At 40.9% G+C, this 19915-nt stretch overlaps 1 protein-coding gene across 1 annotated transcript in view; it reads right to left on the bottom strand.

Moving 5' to 3' along the window:
• Window positions 1-19915, bottom strand: part of LOC145402122 (serine/threonine-protein kinase Nek8-like) — a 96264-nt gene that overhangs the window by 73074 nt on the left and 3275 nt on the right. The window contains exons 3-4 of the mRNA XM_080274239.1: window positions 18704-18877; window positions 3939-4096 (exon numbers count right to left, since the gene is read on the bottom strand). Of these exons, the coding sequence (XP_080130365.1) occupies window positions 3939-4096; window positions 18704-18877 (332 nt within the window). The remainder of the gene's footprint in view (window positions 1-3938; window positions 4097-18703; window positions 18878-19915) is intronic.

Here is a 19915-nt window from a genome sequence, read left to right as displayed (position 1 = left end):
AATTTTTGGCTCCATCCCACAGACTATGCAGAGCTTCATCTTGCCTTTGATATACCTGTATAGTCATTCCATTTCCTAATGAGTAAAAAAAAAAAAATCATCTCTTGTCATGTACACTTAACAAACAATTATCATATCTCTGGAGTCTGATGGATATCAACTCTAATCAGACTGAAATGATGTCATGCTTCCTCTTAGAGAATCCCCATATTGAGGCTGGAGATGATACAGCTGATATTTTCTATGGGCTGGAGCTAAATCAAAAGTCAAAGTCAGCTAATTACTTCACAACAATTGCTGGAAACTGTTGGGAAAGAAGAAATCTACCGTGTAATACGATTTGCAACAAAGTGACAATCTCAGCTTGGACTTTGATTATTTACTCGTGGCTGAGTTGCTTGCCTAAGACTGATGGCTGTGTGGGTAAATACCAAGCTTGTAGCCATTTTTCACTCAAGGAAGTACTCCCCTGGACTGACAGAAGCCAACCATCTCCTCCTTGTAATGGGTAGGAAAATGAGGGAATTTCTCTAACACATATATAGTTTAAGGTACCAGTTTCATAACTGGTACCTTAAACTATATAACCTCTTGTATCATTCTGACTAATGTAATTTTGAGTACTGAAGATTATCAAGGATAATATCCCCACCCATCATAAGGTAACTCATATACCACATTGTTTCAGAATGCTGTATCAGCGGCATGATTATTTTTACTCAAGTGATATCATGTAATACTGTGCTATTTTTTCTGGTGATGGGAAGAGGTTAACTGTAATATCTTCAGCCCAAGAGGGTCTCTCTTTCACAGAATTAAATAATCAAGGGTTTGCCAGACTATTAAAAAAAAAAAAAAAAAAAAAAAAAAATACCCACCTCTAGTCGATGGAACTTAGTTATAACAACAACATCCATCCCCATAGTACCCCTTGTGAGGTACTAGGCCCTAAGACTAAGTTACTGTAAATTTAGTCCAAAGCTTTTATCTCATCATTGCAATGACATTTTTGCAGCTTATTCTTGCTCCTACCAGACACCCTTATTTAGCTTAACAGCACTATCTGGTTGTAGAGGAAATAATGATGGTTTTATCTAAGGATGCCTGTATCTCTCTGGAGCCGAATACAATTGTCAGGATATAGCAAGAACAGCACAGAAATGGCCTGATAGGCGGTACTTTGAAATTTTTTTCTTGTTACCTCCATATAATTTTATTCTATACATGAAACACTTCCAGTGATGAAGGGGTTAATTATGTCTGTATTTAACCCCTCCATATCTAAATCTAAGCTTTACAAAACTGTCAGGAAACAGCAAGATCATAATATAACAGAGATATCCAGGCTGAATGGATTAAGGGACAGTGACTCGTCTTCCCCCATGGTAGACCTTCACTCTCACTGGTACTTTAGATCTCTTAGTCTACCAAGCAGTAAACCTTACCCCATCAATCTTAAGACACATTTCTTATTTCATTCCTACTATCTCTAGATGATTTTATTCATCCATCCATCCATCATCCAATCCTACCTTGCCCCATGAGGAGCATAGGAGCCCAGGGCTAGGCATGTTGGTCCTGACATTTAAGATGAGAGTGATCAGCCTCACTCATTCCTGAGTGGCATTACGTGAGCAATAACCCCAACCACCCCCTGGATATAAACCTTCACCGGCTCAATCCGATTGGAACGTCGCAATTACCCACTAAACCACCCGGTGCCATCATTTGGTTATATGTTTACCACCTAGAATAGTAAATGGTTTCCTGGTGTACAAGAAACCTCTTGGCTTGTCACTCAGTGTAGAGTCACCCATAGGCAGAAGAAAAGGAAAGAATGAAGGAAAGACAGAACAGGGAGCGTAAAGTCACCCGCAGGCAGAAGAACAAAGAAATAATGAAGTAAAGAAAGACAGAAGAGGAAGGAAGGAAAGGAGGGAGGAGAGGAAAGGGCAGACACCCGAGAGCAGCACTACATCGAGTGAGTGGATGGTGAGCACCCCCCACCTACCAACTATGATTTTATTCATTTTAATATACTATATACTTTTCACAATGAAGAGGTTACAAATATTCGTCACTAACTTCTTCTATAATGTTGGCTCTCTTATACTAAATAAAATCATCTAGTACCAGCAAAAATACACAAGAAGACACCCTCAGGCTGCAGAGGATCACATAATCATCATGGTTTCCAGTACAATTTGTATGCAAAATTAACTACCTGGAAAAACTGCATGATTCCAGCAGCTGAGAGCACATTTTCATGCTCCATCATAACCCCTAGGAAAAAGGATCCCCACTCATTTCTGTTCCCATTCAGTATCGACCCCTCTTTCCACAACTCACCTGCCTCCCTTGTAATCTGACTAAGCATAAAACATGCAACTGTATTATACTGTCAGGAATAACACAAGCTATTGCCATAAACAATTTTTATAATACTGTAATTGATCTAATCCATGTTCCAGTACAGTAAACTGCTCTTTTTCATGTTCCTTTTCTGTCAAGTCCACAGTCTGTCACAGAAAAACTGCATATTAAAGTTCTGTGGCAATCTGTAAAGTTGACTTGCCAGTTCCCTCAAATGACGATACCAAGTGTAGAGAAAAGTTGTGGTATTAAGGAATATATCCCTGACTTATTATGAGGACTGCATGCACCTCAATGGGATGGGAAGATCCAGAATTAGAGAAGGAAAATATTAAAATGGGAGAAGCTATTGCAAAAGAATTACTGTACATAACTTATTGTGACTGGAAATAGCTGACTGCCTCAGAGTCATCAGAATGGATACTTGGGACTTGAAAGATAAGTGAGAGATTATGTGGCCCATTTCACTACTATGAGTAATGCTGCTGACAGTTATTCCATTTCCCATTTTTCTTTTGCTTGTGTTTGGATCCTTGGATCCCACCTTACCTTATATTTAAGTGTGAATACAGGTGGTGGTGGTGGTGGTGATGACAATGGTGATGATGATGATGATGATGATGATGATGATAATGATGACAATGATGACAATGATGATGATGATGATGACAATGATGACAATGGTGATGATGATGATGATGATGATGACAATGATGACAATGGTGATGATGATGATGAAGATGAAAATGAATATGATCATGATGATGAAAATGAAGATGATGATGATGATGATGATGACTGATTGACTGACTGACTGACTGATCGACTGACTGACTGATGATGATGATGATGATGATGATAATGACTGAATGACAACACCAATCCTGTCGCTGCCAATGATGATGATGATGATGATTAGAAAACAAAATCACAAGCTATCTATGGTATATCTATAACCTGACACCACATCCTTTAAGGTGTTGACAGAATTATGTCCGGCCACTTTTGTCCCTATTTAGTAATGATTTCTTCCCACAACACACCTCCCTTAACTCCCTCCCTCATACAATCTCATTCTTTACTGCTTCATCTCATTGTATGTTTTCCACTCCTTCTTCCTAAAATTGTATCACTAACATATACTCTTGCATTCTGTCTCTCATTTCATATTTACTGAATATGACCAAACCACATCACAATCATTTAATGACTTCACTACTGTAAACAGTACTATATTGTTCGAGTTGATCATTCCTTTGCATGTTTGGGTTTTAGAACAATATTCCAACCCATCTGATCGCTATTTAGTTTTGCATAATCTTATTAGATTTTAACATGGTGTAATGGAACTATTTACTGCAACTACTGTATACTAACTAGCCTGACTCAATGTGAACCTACTTCAAACTAATCCATATGGAACTAACCCAAGTATACAGTATTTAACTTACACTACATTCTGGATATACATGTATTAATACTGTACTGGAATTTCAAGCTGAACTGAAATAATATAATTTTGGATAATGACTAAAAATGGCTCTCACACTCCTACTAGTAACAACCTGCTGAGAATCTTGGAAATGCCGAAGTCACCAATCTTGACAATCCTGTGGGAGCGATCAAGGAGAATGTTGTTGGACTTGATGTCACGGTGGAGAATGTTACTCTCGTGGATGTGTTGCAGGCCCTGAACCATCTGGCAGAACAGGTGTAACACGTCCTGCAATACCAAGTAACAAGCTGGATGTGAATGTTAATGATAGTGCTTATGTTTGCAAGTGATGTCAACTAATAAATTTAGAAAGTGTGCAGAGGTTGGGGGAGTGGACTTTCTGACCACCACATGATGGTGGTGAAAGTCAAGGTTCAAATGAAATGGAGGATTCGGAGAAGGGAAGGACAGGAGGAAGTAGTACATAAAAGGAGAGTAGAAAAATTGCAAGAGGATGGAAAAAAGGCAAAATATAAGAGAGAAGTGGAGAAGCAATTGGGTAAATATGATTTAGGGCAGATGGGGACATGGAAGGTGTGTGCAAGATATTCACAAGTAAAAATGTGTGGGGAGAAGTCGAAGGGGATGCCAGGAACAACATGGTGGAATGAAGAGGTGAGACAGGCTGTGGCACAAAAGAATAAAGCATATACAGTAGTGAGTGAATGAGAAACAGGGGAGTGGAGGAAGTTGAGAGACAGAAGAGAGAGCTATATGCAGAGAGGAAGAAAGGTGAAAGGATTAGTATGAGAGAGTAAAAAGAGAGTGGATGAGGAATTTGGACGGAATCTGAGTGTAATGTGGAGGGAATGTAAGAAAATGTTCTGGAAGGGGGTAAAGAGAGTTAGGGTGATAAAGAAGTAAGTCGGGGAGTGAAAGATAAAATAGGTAGATTGCTAATGGAGGAGGGAGAAAAAATGAGCAGATGGATAGAACTCATTAAGGAATTGTCAAACATAAGAGAATGAAAGTAATGCAAGTATAAGTGGCTGGGAAATGGCTGGGAGAAGGAGGGAGGTGAGAAAAGAGGAAGAAATCAGTAGGATGGAAGTAGTGGAAGTAATGAAGAAAGTCAATATGGAGAAAGCTCCAAGAACTGATGGGGTGTCTGGTGAAATGCTGAAGCATGGGGGAGAGATAGTAGTAGAATGGATATGGAAGATGTGCAGATTGGTCTGGGAGGAAGGTAGAGTTCTAGAGGATTGGAAGTAAAGTACAGTACAATTATTCCCCTGTACAAAGGAAAAGGGGAAAAAGTAGTTTGTGGTAATCATTCGGACATCTGTCTTCTTAGTGTAATAGGAAGAGTATATATAAGGTTGGATACTTATTGACAGAGTTAGGGAAATAACTGAGGAATTAGATGGAGAAGAACTGGGAGGCTTTAGGAAGGGAGGAGGTTGTGAAGATCAAATATTCATTCTTAGGTCTTCTGTGGAAAAGTTTCTAGAGACGGGAAAGAAGTTATATGTGGCCTTCATGGATTTAGAGAAGGCATATGGCAAGGCGGATGGAAAAAGATTGTGGAAGGTATTACGAATATATGGAGTAAATGGGAAGTTTCTGAATGCCATGAAGAGTATGTATGAAGGTGCTAATGCTGCGATGCGTGTCAATAGTGAACTGTGTGAGTTCTTCTATCTGAATGTTGGTTTGAAACTAGGATGTGTCATGTCCCCATGGTTGTTCAGTCTGTATATGGATGGGGTGATAAAAGAGGTACAAGGTAGGGCAATGGATGCTGAAGCAACCCTACTGAGAGACAGCTGTGTTTGGAAACTCCCTGTACTGTTGTTTGCAAATGATACTGTATCCCTGTACTGTTGTTTGCAAATGATACTGTATTGTTAAGTGAAGACAAAGGGGAACTGCAAGGCTTGGTGAATGAGTTTGGGAGAGTGTGTAAGAAATGGAATCTAAAAGCGAATGCAGGAAAGAGTAATGTTATGGTCTTCGAGAAAAATGAAGCCACTGAATATATAGTGAGGTTGGATGAGGAGGAAAGAAAATGTGAGTGCATTTAAGTACTTGTGTAGTGTGAAGAGTAAGGATGGAAGTTTAGAGGGTGAAGTGCTTGAAATGGTACAACAAGGAAGAAAGGTTGCTGGTTCTTTAAAAGCAGTGATAAGGAGCAGGGAAGTGAGCATGGAAGTAAAAAAGTTGCTGCATGACAGTTTTGTGAAACCAACCCTATCGTATGGAAATTAAGCTAGGACATTGTTGGAAGGACACAAGTCAAGAGTGAGAGCGTTGGAAACTAGTTATCTGAGAAGAGCATGTGGAGTTATGTGGAGAGAGAGACTGACAAATGAGGAAGTGAAGCAGCATTGTGGTGTGGATGTGGATGTGATAAAAAGCATTAGGAGAAATACAGTGAGGCAGTTTGACCATGTAGAGAGAATGGAGAGTGAGAGACTAATAAGGATAGTGTATGTCAGTGAGGTGGAAGGGGTGAGAAAGTGGGGGAGGCTGAGGATGAGATGTAGGGATGGAGTGGAGAGGTATATGAGAGACAAGTGTGTGAGCTAGGAGCAGGGCAGTGAAATAGCATTGGACAGGATGACATGGAGGCGTTTTGTTTGTGGCCGCCCTTTATGGGATTGAGGCATCTGGCAAATAGACAGATAGTTAGATAAAGTAATTGGTTGTTTAGAGAGTGACTTACAGTGTGATGTGTTGGTGAATGAAGAAGGAAACTGGTTGAAGAGTATAAATACCTCTGTGAAGTAATAAAAGAGAGAGAGAGAGAGAGAGAGAGAAATGTGTAAAGCAGTGGTTTTCAACCAGGGGCATATGCCCCTCTAGGGGAGGCATGAGCAATTTCCACGGGGGGCATGAGGATCCACAGAAAGAGTAACGACTGGCCCGAAACTGTGTGTGTCCGTTATGACGAACCTTCAGTTTATATTCATTCCATATTTTGTCTCTGATTCAACCTCTGAAGCAAGCTTCTTCCTGTACCAATGTGTAATAGATTTCTTTCCTCCTCTGTCTGTCGCCTGGATGCCTCTTGCCTTCCTCTCTTCTTTGTTCTCAAGAGCACAGAAGAGATCCCAAGAAGTCTAATACAGTAAACTCCAGATTATCTGTCTCAGCACTACCAGGCACACGGTATTATTTGGCGTAGTTAACGGCTGAATTAAAATGGTATCCGGCAAAAAGCATAAAATCTTTGACAACTATGCGGCATGAAGGACCTTTTCTTCTGGATAAAAGTACATTATTATCCTGCATGAGAGAGTTGTTGTCATCAAACCTCCAGCCACAATCACAAAAAAGGAAAATAAAGATATAAAATCCACAAAAAGAATGGGGTTATACTGTACATGTACTGTAATATGAAAGGGGTGGAGTGTTGAGGGAGGACTGATGGTTGGTGGACTAGCAGCTCACAGGGTGTTTGGTGGTGGGTAGGGAGGGGAGATGCAGTGGCTGGGAGTAGTGGAGTTTTGTTTGGCTAAGGCAGGTGAGGGAGAATTCTAATGCAGAGTTTTCACTGGCTGGCAGCAGGAAGGTGGATGTTCTTTTACTCTCCACTGTGTTCCTCCGCTGCTATCATGCCAATATTCAAACAAACCTACACTGCACTCTATGTCTCGTCCAAAACATTATCATTATTAAATGGCAATGTTGCGATGGGTTTCCCTCCAAAACCTGGCTGGCCTTCTAATGCTGCCTTGGCCTACTCCTTCACTGCTGCTCAGCTCTAGAGGGTTGGAGGTGAAAGGAAGGGCACGGGCACACTCTCCACACACGGCTAAAGGCCGAGCCATGCATGCCTGCACTGCACTGCACTGAGGGGCAGAGCTCGCGTGCCACCGGACCGACACCATGATCCCTCTGGCTCCTCCATTTCCTACTCCTTCGCTGATGCTGCTCAGCTATGGAGGGTTAGAGGTGGAGGGAAGGGCACAGGCACATTCTCCCCACACGGCCAAAGGCCGAGCCATGCATGCCTGCACTACACTGTGCCGTGGGACAGAGCTTGTGCGTCAGCGGACCGACCCCACGATCCCTCTCGCTGCTCCATGGCCTCCCCCTTCTCTGCTGTCTGACACGTCACACTGCTGCCCCCCCTCCCCTCCTCCTTTCCTCTCCTCTCTGTTACGTACAACTTACAGTGTTCTGAAGTGTACAATACTGCATTGTACAAGTGGCTGTTGGATTCTGCTAAGGCATCACTGAAAGTGTACTGGAATGAAAAGTTGATCAAATTGTGTTACTAAACAAGCGGTGAAGCCGAGGATGAGATGGAGGGATGGGGTGGAAAGGTATATGAGAGAGGGGGGTGTGAGTTGGGAGCAGGGCAGTGAAATGACGAGGGACAGGGCTACGTGGAGGCAATTTGTTTGTGGCCACCCCGAACAGGATTGAGGCGTCTGGCAATAGATAGATAGACTAAACAAGAAGAGTTGATAAAAATGTGTATATTTTACTAAGCAAAATAATCATGCTACAAAAGAATGGTTAACACAATGTATAAAATCATTTAGACAACATTTTCTTCCAAGTGAAGTTTGTCCTTGCTACTACGGGACAAAAGTTTTGTTGTGTTTTGTGTGACAGAGTGCTAGAAGATTGTTCGAAGAAAGTACAGTAGTGTACACAGTACAGCGGTGAAGCATGCTTCATTTTATTCTTTTTTTTTTTTCTTTTTTTTTTTTTTTTTTTTTTGGGTGTTAAAGTACAGTACATTATTTATCAGTAATGTCTACATCACCACCACCACCATCAACATGAAATGTGTTATAAGATTAAAATGTACTTCACAGATACAGTACAGTAATCCCTCCAAGATCTGACATAATAGAGCCAAAGGCATGTCTGGGACTTGGGTTTGTCCGGGATTTGGGAAAATGCACCCTGGACAGGTACTTATGGACCCTAACCCAAGCTAACTTTGACAACCATCTAAATAACTCCCTACCGGACATGCACAGCATCTATTTAAGTATGCACACAAATAAGAGACAGAAACCATGAAATAAATGAAAAGGAACCAAAGAATGAGGAATCAGATGTGAGTATGGAAAATATTTAGCAGTGTACTGGGTACTTACAACACGTCTGTGGCCGTTACGAAGATTAACCCGCCTCCTCCAAGGCTCTGGCAGCGATGAAAATGCTCTTGAAGCACATACAGTCATCCAGTGCTGTGCTGCACTTGATCCTTTGCACTGTAAATTATAACTGTTTAACACTGCACATTCTGTTCTTACTTGCGCCACACCAGTTGCAACATGCCAGTTTGCACTCTGCACTTAATCCTTTGCACTCTGAATTCTAATGTTTTAATGCAGCACAACACTGTAAATTTCCACGTGGTCTAGTGGCGAGGTATTGCAGTTTATTCACAAAAATGAGCACGTGAGGCAGCCCTGGCGATAAGCGTCTAGTCACGACGATAGTTAGGCGGGAAATGGGGAGGGGAGGATGCAGGGGGGGCGCCCTACTATGTGCCAAAACATAGCTGTTCGCCACCACGTGGCAAATTTAAAGTAGGGATGAATACATATCGGCTTTTGGAGTGACATGGAGGGACAGGTTGACGAATGAAGAAGTGAAGGAACGTTGTGGGGTAGATGTGGATGTGGTTGAAAAGATTAGGAGAAATACACTGAGGTGGTTTGGACATGTGGAGAGGATGGAGAGTGAAAGACTGACTAAGAGGGTGTATGTGGGTGAGGTGGAGGGAGGGAGAGGGAGGGGTAGACCGAGGATGAGGTGGAGGGATGGAGTTGAGAGGTATATGAGGGAGGGGGGGGTGAGTTGGGGGGAGGGGAGTCAAATGGTGGGTGACAGAGTGACTTGGAGGCGTTTTGTCTGCGGCCACCCTTTGCGGGATTAGGGCGTCGGGCTATAGATAGATAGATAGATAGATTTTCTTTTTTTGGCCATTTTGGTGTCCAAACACCCGAGCCCAAAATGTTCGGGACTTGGGCGTCCGGGTCTTACAGGGATTACATCTTTTAGCTGATTTTCAATTAAATATAGTGTTTACAATGTGCATTATACAATACATGTAATGCCAGGTAACAGAAAACAGGTCTCCCATCTGGGAGGACTTTGATATTATCACCATCATAGACATGAAATTGCTTCTGTATGTAAAAAACATACTGAAGTGCACTTAACAGTACATTACAGTAATTTATTTTTAGGAATGTCTGTTAGCTGCTTTTTTTATATTTTAAAGCATTTTGTAGAGGTTAGACAGTGGATAAGTCTTATAGGGTTAGGGGTTAGGGGCCTCTAGGGGGGACTTTTGCATAACCCAGCATTTTGACAGTATATGTCAGGCCTTTGGCTCTAATAACCACGGATAACCAGGAGTTTACTATTAAAGGGCAGCTCAGACACCAGTTTTTCAGACTTAAAAAAAAAAAAAAAAAAAAAAAAAAACGCTGTCATCAGGACTGATTTTTGTTTCCTGGTCTTTGCACAAGTCTGGCTTCATTTTCTTTATGTATTTACCTAATTTTCAAACTGCAAAAATTCCAGGTCCCAGTCACCACGTATGTCACCCCATGACAGCTGCCTGTCTCTCATGCTTACACTTTTCTGTATTCAACTGAAATGTTTAATTACATGAAGCAATGAATAACAATGCATCTGTATTCTGAAAATGTTTGCTATTAAGTTGATTTTTTGTAATGAGGAAGAAGTCTGCCAAATGAAAGGGGATTATGAGCAAGCATGTCCTGATTATGACTGAAGTTAATGCAGTATTTGTGGAATAAAATCTATCAACATGTGCTTGTACCGTACAGCAGTCTCAATTACATGACCATCTTTCAACCAGAAAATGCAATAAACTAAAAGTCTATCTATCTATAGCCTGATGACCTAATCCCGCAAGGGGTGGCAGCCATGGGCGGCCATGACGACGAGCGTGCACACACAACAAGAGACGGGCGGTAAGTGGGGAGGATGCAGGGGTGCTCTAGCGGACGTTGGCGGAACAAAACACCAGAACACAGCTGGCCCGCGCCGCGCGCGCCAACTTCAAATTACGGGCGGGAAAAAGTCAGATTTTTTTCAAACTTTTTGCAGTATTTGGACCATTTTGGGAATATCGGATCCCGGGACGAATATGTCCAGTTATTTGGGATGTCCGGAAAATGGGCGTCTAAATATTGGAGGGATTACTGTACTGTAATACTGTTCACATGTCTTAATGTTTTTCTTTTTTCCCTACGTACATAAAAGGGTAAAAAATATATCAAAAAGCAGTAAAAAGTTTACTAACAAGCAGTAAGTTTACCCAATAACAGTGTCATAAACACCAGCCACATCCAGTCGCGTACTTACTGCCACTTTTGTGTGTTCTTGCATAGCCTTGCATCGGGTTTACATAACATTACATATGGTGTTACTGTCTTAATCTGGGCTTTTTATACAGTTCTGTACTGTACTTTAAAAGCAACATACAGTTCAGTATATACCATATACCTGCATATATAGGCAATTTTTTCTCAGCTGGTGGGTTAGGCTCTATTACTAGAGTGCGCTCGAGAAACTGGCCAGGCGACTTTGACCATTTGGTAGAGAGGCCGATGGCCATTTTAACTCAGCTGGTGGGTTAGAGTCTATTACAAGCACGCGGCCAGAAAGGCTAGCCGGCCGCCCAATCGTATACAGTGCATAAGTTACGGTGGCCACTTAACATCCAGATCAAGACCACTTAACGTCCTATTTTTCAGAACATATCGTGAACTTTAAGCAGTGCATGGCTGTATACATATAGTAACAAAACATAATGATGGGATAGGGTGTGGTCATGAGCACCTGTTGCAAGAAGGGAGGGGGAGGGATGACTAAAAGTTGAGAACCACTGGTGTAAGGAAGTGGTAAGCAAGGGGTGCAATAAAGAAAGGTGGTTGGTGTTATGAAAGCCTTGTTATGAAACAGTAGGCTAAGTAGATGGCTACATGGCAGTGCCTGCATTAATGTATGGGTACGAAACTGGTATGACACAAATGAGAGTGGTGGAAATGAGACTGTTACGGAATAAGTGTGAGCTGCATAAATATGGACAGGATATGAAACTAAAATACTTACGTAAGATGCAGACTGGAGAAATCTACTGACCAAAAAGTTGAACAAAGTGTCTCTGCACAGTATGATCAAAAAGAGAATGTATTTAAATAGGGTGATGAAAGGGATATAGTGTGTATGCAGGAGAGTTTGAAGGTGGAAGCAGGCATGGGGAAAAAAAAAAAAAAAGTAACAGTGTGTGAGAAACTGAGATATGGAATTTGAAGAAGGTGAGGAATTGATAATGGATCACAGCTGATGAATGGACTACAGTAACAATTCCATTTGCACAGCTAATGGATAACTGAATTTTACTATGCATCTTGCACTGCACACATGCTACCATTAAAACCCATGCTGTATGGCTTATTGGTATGATGAAATACACAAATTTTCCCAAAGTCCCCCTTTTTGCACCCATGAAAAAACTGACCCTCCCCTGATCTTACCTAACATTCAATGTAGTATGCATACAACCTCTAGGTACATCACTGGACATAAAAAAAGGGTTAATCAGTGTACAGAGCAGTAAATAAGCAGTGATCACGAACTTTAGTGCCTGCAGCACCTCCTGTGGAAAATAATAGAATGTTTACGTGAATATGCACACAGGCAACGTCACCCTGTTGCCTTTGTTACATCCATAGCTTGTCACCTACTTTCAGCTCTACATTACTCATTTCTGTCTATGCATCTCACTCTCACTCGTAATAATTAACAGAATGTTCTTAGTGCCTGTAACTCCTTCTGTGGATGATAATAAAATGTTTATGTAAATATGTACACAGGCAGCACCAGCATGTCTCTTTTGTTATGCACATGGCTAGTCACCTGCTTTTGGCTCTATTCATTTCTATCTATATATCTCATACTCACTTTTAATAAATTACAATATTCTTAGTGTTAATGATATGCATAAAGGAAACACATTTTTAATAATCAAAATCACATCAACTTAATTTATGAGTGGCTGCCTACAAATTGTATACTGCAATGAATATATAAAAATGGCCGTCAGAAAGTCGTTATCACAGTTTTGCATATCGACAGCTACAGTACGCTGACATATCATACAGTAGGGTATTGGTGAGGTAATACTGGCAACTTGATTTTTTTTTTAACCCCACAAAACCAAGGGAATACTTTCCAAAAGTATTTTCCTAATAATGACAATGTTCCTTATGATGAAAGGTTAAGTCTGAAACCAATTTTGAGTTCATTATGCTGCGGACTCGACTGATGAAAAGAAATACGAGACATTCCAAAGACTGAAAACTGTACTGAAAAAAAAGTTTGTGTGTAGCACCCGGACAGCCTACTTGGATCAAATCTGTATACCTCCTGCATACTATGGATTCTATAAGGCATCTTTTGCCCATAAACAGTTAGCTGATACCTGGTAACACAGGTTTAGATGATGGATGGATAGATTTTCAAGTGAGGAATCACCTGTATCTGTGGAGGACTCTGAAGTCCAAAGCCAAGAAGACTGAGATGAAACCAGTAACGCAGAGGATAAAACACATACAACAAACAGTGAAGGCTAGAGTGACCAAAGATTTGGAGTTAAAGGAAGGGGAGCAGGACTATAGGCCATGTGCTTAAACACAAATGGAGAGGCCCTACACTGGTCCCTACTTTGCACACTAAGGAAAGCACAAGCAAGCCCTCAAATTTTACATCATATGCTTAGAGAGCAGTAAGGGAAAGGGGGCAGCTTGTTGCCCTGAGTGACCAGTTGGTATGTCAGAAGTGCTCCTGTGGGAGTCACCATGACTATTCTTTGTCCAGATGATGTCAAGCAACAACAAAACAAAATAATTTCCCATCATTTTTTGTGTATATTAGCCCATGTTTGTAAGTATACTTTATATACTTTTATAGTTATAAACTCTTCAATCAATACTTATGTTGTAAATCTGATAGTTAGCGCACGAGATAGTTTAGGTTAGGTTAGGATAAATTTGGTTTGGTTACCCTAAAACTGGTTAAGGCAGCCTAAAATAGGTTATGATAACTAACGATGGGTTAAATTATGAAAACTTATGCTAGGTTTGGGTAAATGACCACTGATTAAGAGCAATTTTGCTGAAAAAAGGCATTCTAAGATGGTGTGTGTCAGTCTTCAGGCACAGGTTAGGATAAGTTTGGTTAGGTTAGCATAATACTGGTTAGGTTAGTCTAAAATAGGATAGGCAAGGTTAGGATAAATAATTTTGGGTTGTTACGAAAATTCAGGTTAGGTTTGGATAAGTAGGCACTGATAAGGGTAATTTCGCTCATAAATGGCACTTTAAGATGGCGTCCATCTGTCTTCATGCACCACAAGATAGTGGCTGACTGTGAAGAAACACTGCTTTTTAAAGTGATTTTTACCACATTTTCAAATAACAAAAAACACTGAAACCTGAGAACACAATTCAAGAGTACAGTACTTGAAGAACTCCATGAAGGGCTAATGCAAGGGAAAAAAAAATAAGAATCCAAAATAAGGTGGTCCTATGTCTCCTTAATGATTACCATGAATTATGAATAGGATGCTGTTGATAAATAATTAAAAATGGCATCAGAAGAAAAAGAAAATAGTTTGCAGTGCCTGAGATTAAAACACAAAGCTGATCTGATGATGTCACAACGCTTCATAGTTTGGCCTATGTGCGAAGAACAGTACCTTTCTTGTTATATATATTATCCCGCCCCATCCCGACGTTTTCTGGGCAGTGGTACGCCCCAGTCCCGACGTTTCTGGACCTTTTTTTTTTGGCTCAAACATCCGCTTTTGGTGAGAAACATTGAAAATTCATAGAGAAATCGCTCACCTGAGGTTTAAAATACTCGATTTAGGTACGAGTACTTCCTTACCTGACTGGGTTTCTAACAGGCTGGCACCAAAGAAAACGAGTTCTATGGGAGGGTAACTATTTTATCCACTCATAAACAGTATTTATTTATTTACTTGGTACGAATTTATATGTAGTACAAGAGTATGTTGGTTTTCAAACAGTAATATAGGCATTATAAGCATTGTTTCACTCACTAACTCATCATCATTCATGACCTTTTTTTTCCCACATTACCTGATCATCATTTCTGACTGTTTCTTCCTCTAATGCTATGTAAACTTTGTCCTCCACACTGTCATCGATTGGGGAATCACTCTGGCCCTGAATGTCTTTATTGGCCAGGTCACTGGTAACAGGTGAATTGCCGAGACAATGGCATGCAGGGGGGGGGGAGAGGTTATGCGGTGTAAGGCATTGTCCCTGCTTGGCATCTTGTAGAGGAATAGAGGAAGGTGTCCCGTGTATACGTGCCAAAAATCACTCGCGAAATCACTCGCGAAAATTGAAAATTGTGCAAATTAGGGACCTTGCAATGTTGCCGCGTTAATTCACGTCGCCGGGACATGAGTGCACATCATGTGGTTTTCAAATACAGGTAGTCCAAAACTAATTTTATTTTATGAGGAAAGCTTTGGAGCACATGACTTTAAATTATAGTATGTAGTTACCATAAATGCCTTTCTTACCACAGAGATGTTTACTACGTAAAGAAGGCAACTTTTTTTTTTTTTTTTTTTTTTTTTTTTGACATTACCCCATCATACAGTACATCATTGTGTGGGACTTTTGAAAGTCTGCACCAGACAGCCTAGTTTTAGGGGCCGATTTCTGGAATTTTCCTGTGCTTATCAAATTTTTTTGGCCATGCTTATTAGTTATGGATAGGGTTTATCTATCAGCTCAAATAGTGCTTAGTGCATGTGAAACCAGCACAAATGGAAGGGTTAGTTGATGAACGTAAGGAAATGCACAAGTGTTCTTGCTGTTGTGACCCAAGGCCATCTGGACATGAACCCACTGGACTGCAGTTTTATTACTTTTCTCAATCATTCACCATCTTCCTTTTGGGGACAGAGAGGGAGCTGAGGAGGTGAGGGATGTATAACTGGTAAGAGAAGCTGCCCAGTTATACTGGCATTACTCTGTGAAGATGTTCCTCTCCAGCACCATTTCATGGGTTGCACCCCTCAAAAAAAAATATATATATATATATATCCTGTACATGAATAAATAATAAAATATAAAAATAATAATAATAATGATGATGATGATGATGATGATGATGATGATGATAATAATAATAATAATGATAATAATAATAATATACTAATACTAATACTAATAATCTGCTAGATGATGGAATGACTTATCTCTATAGCTGTCTGTGATGAGCATCCAAACAAATTAAATGTAAAAAAATATATGAAGATAGTTTTTATATTTGTGGTGAATTCTAGATTTTAAAGTCTGTGATACTGTGTGAATAATTATGTGCTTCATTTCAGTGGTCACAATGATTATACAGTAAGCCCCTGCGTTTGGTGATCCAATTAGTCTGGCGAAACTACCGCCAAATTCGAATTTCGCCAAACGCGAGTTCTTTTTACCATATAAATTGCCTATAAAGTGCCTCAATCAGTCTTTGGTCATTGCCAAAGTCCCCCTTTTGACCCCTAAAACACCATCTTTCGAGCTGAAATAAAATCTTTTGCCTTCACATATTAATACACATGTAGAAAACAGACCAATAAACAATAAATAAAGCTAATAAGACATGATATAAAGGTTGTAACTAACCGTAGAGTGAAGATAGGCTTGCTTGGCTGGGGACGTCGGAGTGGCAGTGGGGGCAGCTTAGTTGCTACCACCACTTTCCTCATCACTCTCCCCCTCCTCCCCCATAACCCCCTTAGCAACCATTTGTCTCGCTTGATCATCCACTTCATCGAAGCCAGAAAAGTCAGCATCCAGCTTAAAGAGGGCAGCGAAGCTTGGCTGGGGAGGTTGGGGAGGTTGGGGTGGCTGGGGAGGTTGGGGTGGCTGGGGAGGTTGCGGCTGTTCTTGTGGCTGCTTTTGGGGCTGTTCTTGTGGCACATCGAGTGGGGGGGGGGGTTATCAATGATTTCACAGTTATCATCATCTACGGGAATGGTGGCAATGACGTCTTGGATATTGCGTTGTCTCTCCAGATTCTCTAAGAAAAACTTTGTTATTTTTGCCTGCTTTGACATTTTCAATTTTTCTTGATATTGTTCAACGTGCAGCCGCCAGGGGACCGCCAAGTTTGAATTCAAATCGCCAAGCGCGCATTCGGTGGTCCGTGGCCACACTACCACCAAAAGTGAGTTTCGCCAAGTTGAAATTCGCCAAACGAGGGGGCTTACTGTAGTTTTAAATCTATACCTATGGTGGGAATTTGGGATGATGATGATGATGATGATGGAGATGATAATGATGACGATGCTAAGGACAATCCTCATCACTATCCTCCTCCTCATCATCATCATCATCATCATCATCATCATCATCCAAACCTACAAATTGAGGTGAGGTGAAATCCATAACCAAAGGAAGAGAACAATGATTATTAACTAGCATGTCTAGTAATATGAGCTACACAGTCATTCATATATCAGTCAAACCTTTAGAATCCTGGATGCACTTAAAAATTCTGCATATACAGTGCAGCCTCGTTATACGACACTCCGCTAAGTGATAAATCGCTACAACGATAATTAAAAAGTTATACCCTGTCTCTGTACGTTAAAAATTAATCGTAATTTTGCTACAACAATATTTTCGATGGCTGCCTCTGAGATTGGATGATGGATGGATAAAAGCTTTTGAAAATACCATACAGTACAGTAATGTCATTATATTCTCATCAATGTACAATACATTCTCCTCAATTCACCTCTCTGTAGGAAGATTAATTATTGAAAAAGTAGTTAAGTATGATGAGTTGCAACTGATGTGTGATGTTTATTATACTGTATGTCGTCTGCATCTCTGCTGGCACCAGGGGAGAGGGGGGGAGGGTCATTTAGTCCATCAACTGATGAGGTTGGCAAGGTGGTGGTCGGTGTATTTGGTTGAGTTACCTCTGAGGTTGATGGTTGAGCGCTTGCAGAGTGAGGTTGAGCAGCTGGGCGCGTCCGTCTATCAGAGATGGTGGTCATCCTGGGCTTGGACTGTTGCCTCCATAGCTGGTCCTTTAATTCCATGTAACTTTAAGGGCAGCTTCAATCTGTCTTTTGACGATTAAGGCATGCTCCATTGAAGGGTCTCGCTCCACAAACCTGTTTGTTCCATCGCTGAACATTCTCAGTTATTTGTAGAGAAATTCCAAGTTGAATGGTTCGTTCTTTTTCAGCTTCTTAGTGGCCATCTGGTGTTCACCAAGTACATATGGGAGTGCCATTCAAATGCCGCAATTTTTCATTTGACTTCACTGTTCATTACTATTTACCACCAGAGTGAAAAATCCGTGAGGAATCAAATCCGCGAGCATCAAGGGTTTACTGTACATGTTTCTTCCTCATAGTACCCCTTTCATCACCTTCTATGAACCTAACCATGGCTATGTGTGTTTCTGATACTTACCATAACAGTATGTACATACAGTATCTATTGGGTTAAACTAGTCATAATAGGGAAAATTTGGCCTTGCACCTGGGATGCCTGGTACCAGTTAGGATAAATCCCACAGATTCTGCGTTTTTGTTATTGTGCCATTCTATTATCGTGAACCATGTTTGGTACCAATTACGAGCAATAACCAAGGGATTGCTGAATTTGTGTTGGTGGTGACAATGGAACGGTGATGGCAAGGCTCTCTGAATCTTTTAAGCCAATGTCATCCACATCTGCAACTCATCTGTCATTACTGAACTCAATTCTCAATGTGGCACAAATGGAATTTTCTAAGTAAGAGCTTATGTACACCATCTCTCACCTCTTCTTGAAGAAGGTTACCCTCCCCTCGCATGCGGAGATAATCATACAGGTTGCCTCCTGGTGCATACTCCATCACTATCATCATGGTGTTGTTCTCCAGGAAGTTGTCATAGTATTCAATGATGTTGGGATGTTGCAGCATTGACAGCACACGCACTTCATTTTTGGTTAACTGGAAAAAAAATAATCAAAATCACCAACCCAAATGTACAGTACTTCCCATTAATATGTGATGAAGGTACAATTCAGAAATATCAGTTGAAAAGTTCTTGCTGAAATGAGCAATACATACATTCACTCACATAAATGACACTGACAAGGAGGCCACATGGGGGCACTGTCATTCCTGGGTGGAGCAGTTGTGGCATCCACCTGGGAGGCAAACCTTCACATACTTCCCTGCACTTTGCTGTGGGAGGGATCCTACTCCAACTTACATGAGGCACCGTCTACCACAGTGGGGCACCAAATCCCTACATCTGTAGGACAACCCTACAGAAGCAGTAGCCTATCTGTGCTTGGCCAGACTGACCAGGATTAAGCAACAACAACAGTAACTCCTATAAGTCGTTAAATTCTCATTTCCAATCCAAAGACACACACTTCCCACACTACACACTTTATGATATTAAGTCACTTTTGCAACACCTGCTGAGCTGAGACCATTCTACTATGGCCAGAAAAGAAAAAGAAAATACAATGAGAAAGTAGAAGTCCATGTATTATTCTCTACTGTAAGATCACTTATGAGAGGGAGTTCTGTTTTTGTAAATTTTCAGACAGCTACTGATACTGTACAAATATGGTATGCAACCTTTCAAAGCTAAATAAACCTGACTGATATAGACATCCTTGGTTGCACATAGCTGGCTACATTCTACCCTGGGAGGTAATACCAAGTGTGAAATATGGCTATACATTACACAATTTTCACTCACTGGCAGGAAACTCAGCCCCAAGCAGAGCCAAAGTCCAGGTGTTGCAAATCCTACTGCACATCTGTGATTATGTTTTCCCTAACATTTTTCAGCAACTGTTAAAAAAGTAATCAGCTGGTTTTGGCACTTAGTCTAGCTTCCAGTCAATGGACAGCATCAGCTGCATTATGGCCAACATCAATACAGGGATTCCTTAACAGGAAGCATGACATTATTTGAAGTCACAATCTGATTTGGTGTTCTTGGTGGGAAAGCGTTAAGGTGTACTTGTA

Source organism: Coenobita brevimanus, chromosome 57 (genome assembly GCF_032717465.1).
Source record: "Coenobita brevimanus isolate Jiangsu-jjx chromosome 57, ASM3271746v2, whole genome shotgun sequence".
Taxonomy (NCBI): Eukaryota; Metazoa; Arthropoda; class Malacostraca; order Decapoda; family Coenobitidae; genus Coenobita; species Coenobita brevimanus.
Note: the sequence above shows the minus strand (reverse complement) of the source record. Positions and strands in the feature narration are given on the sequence as shown.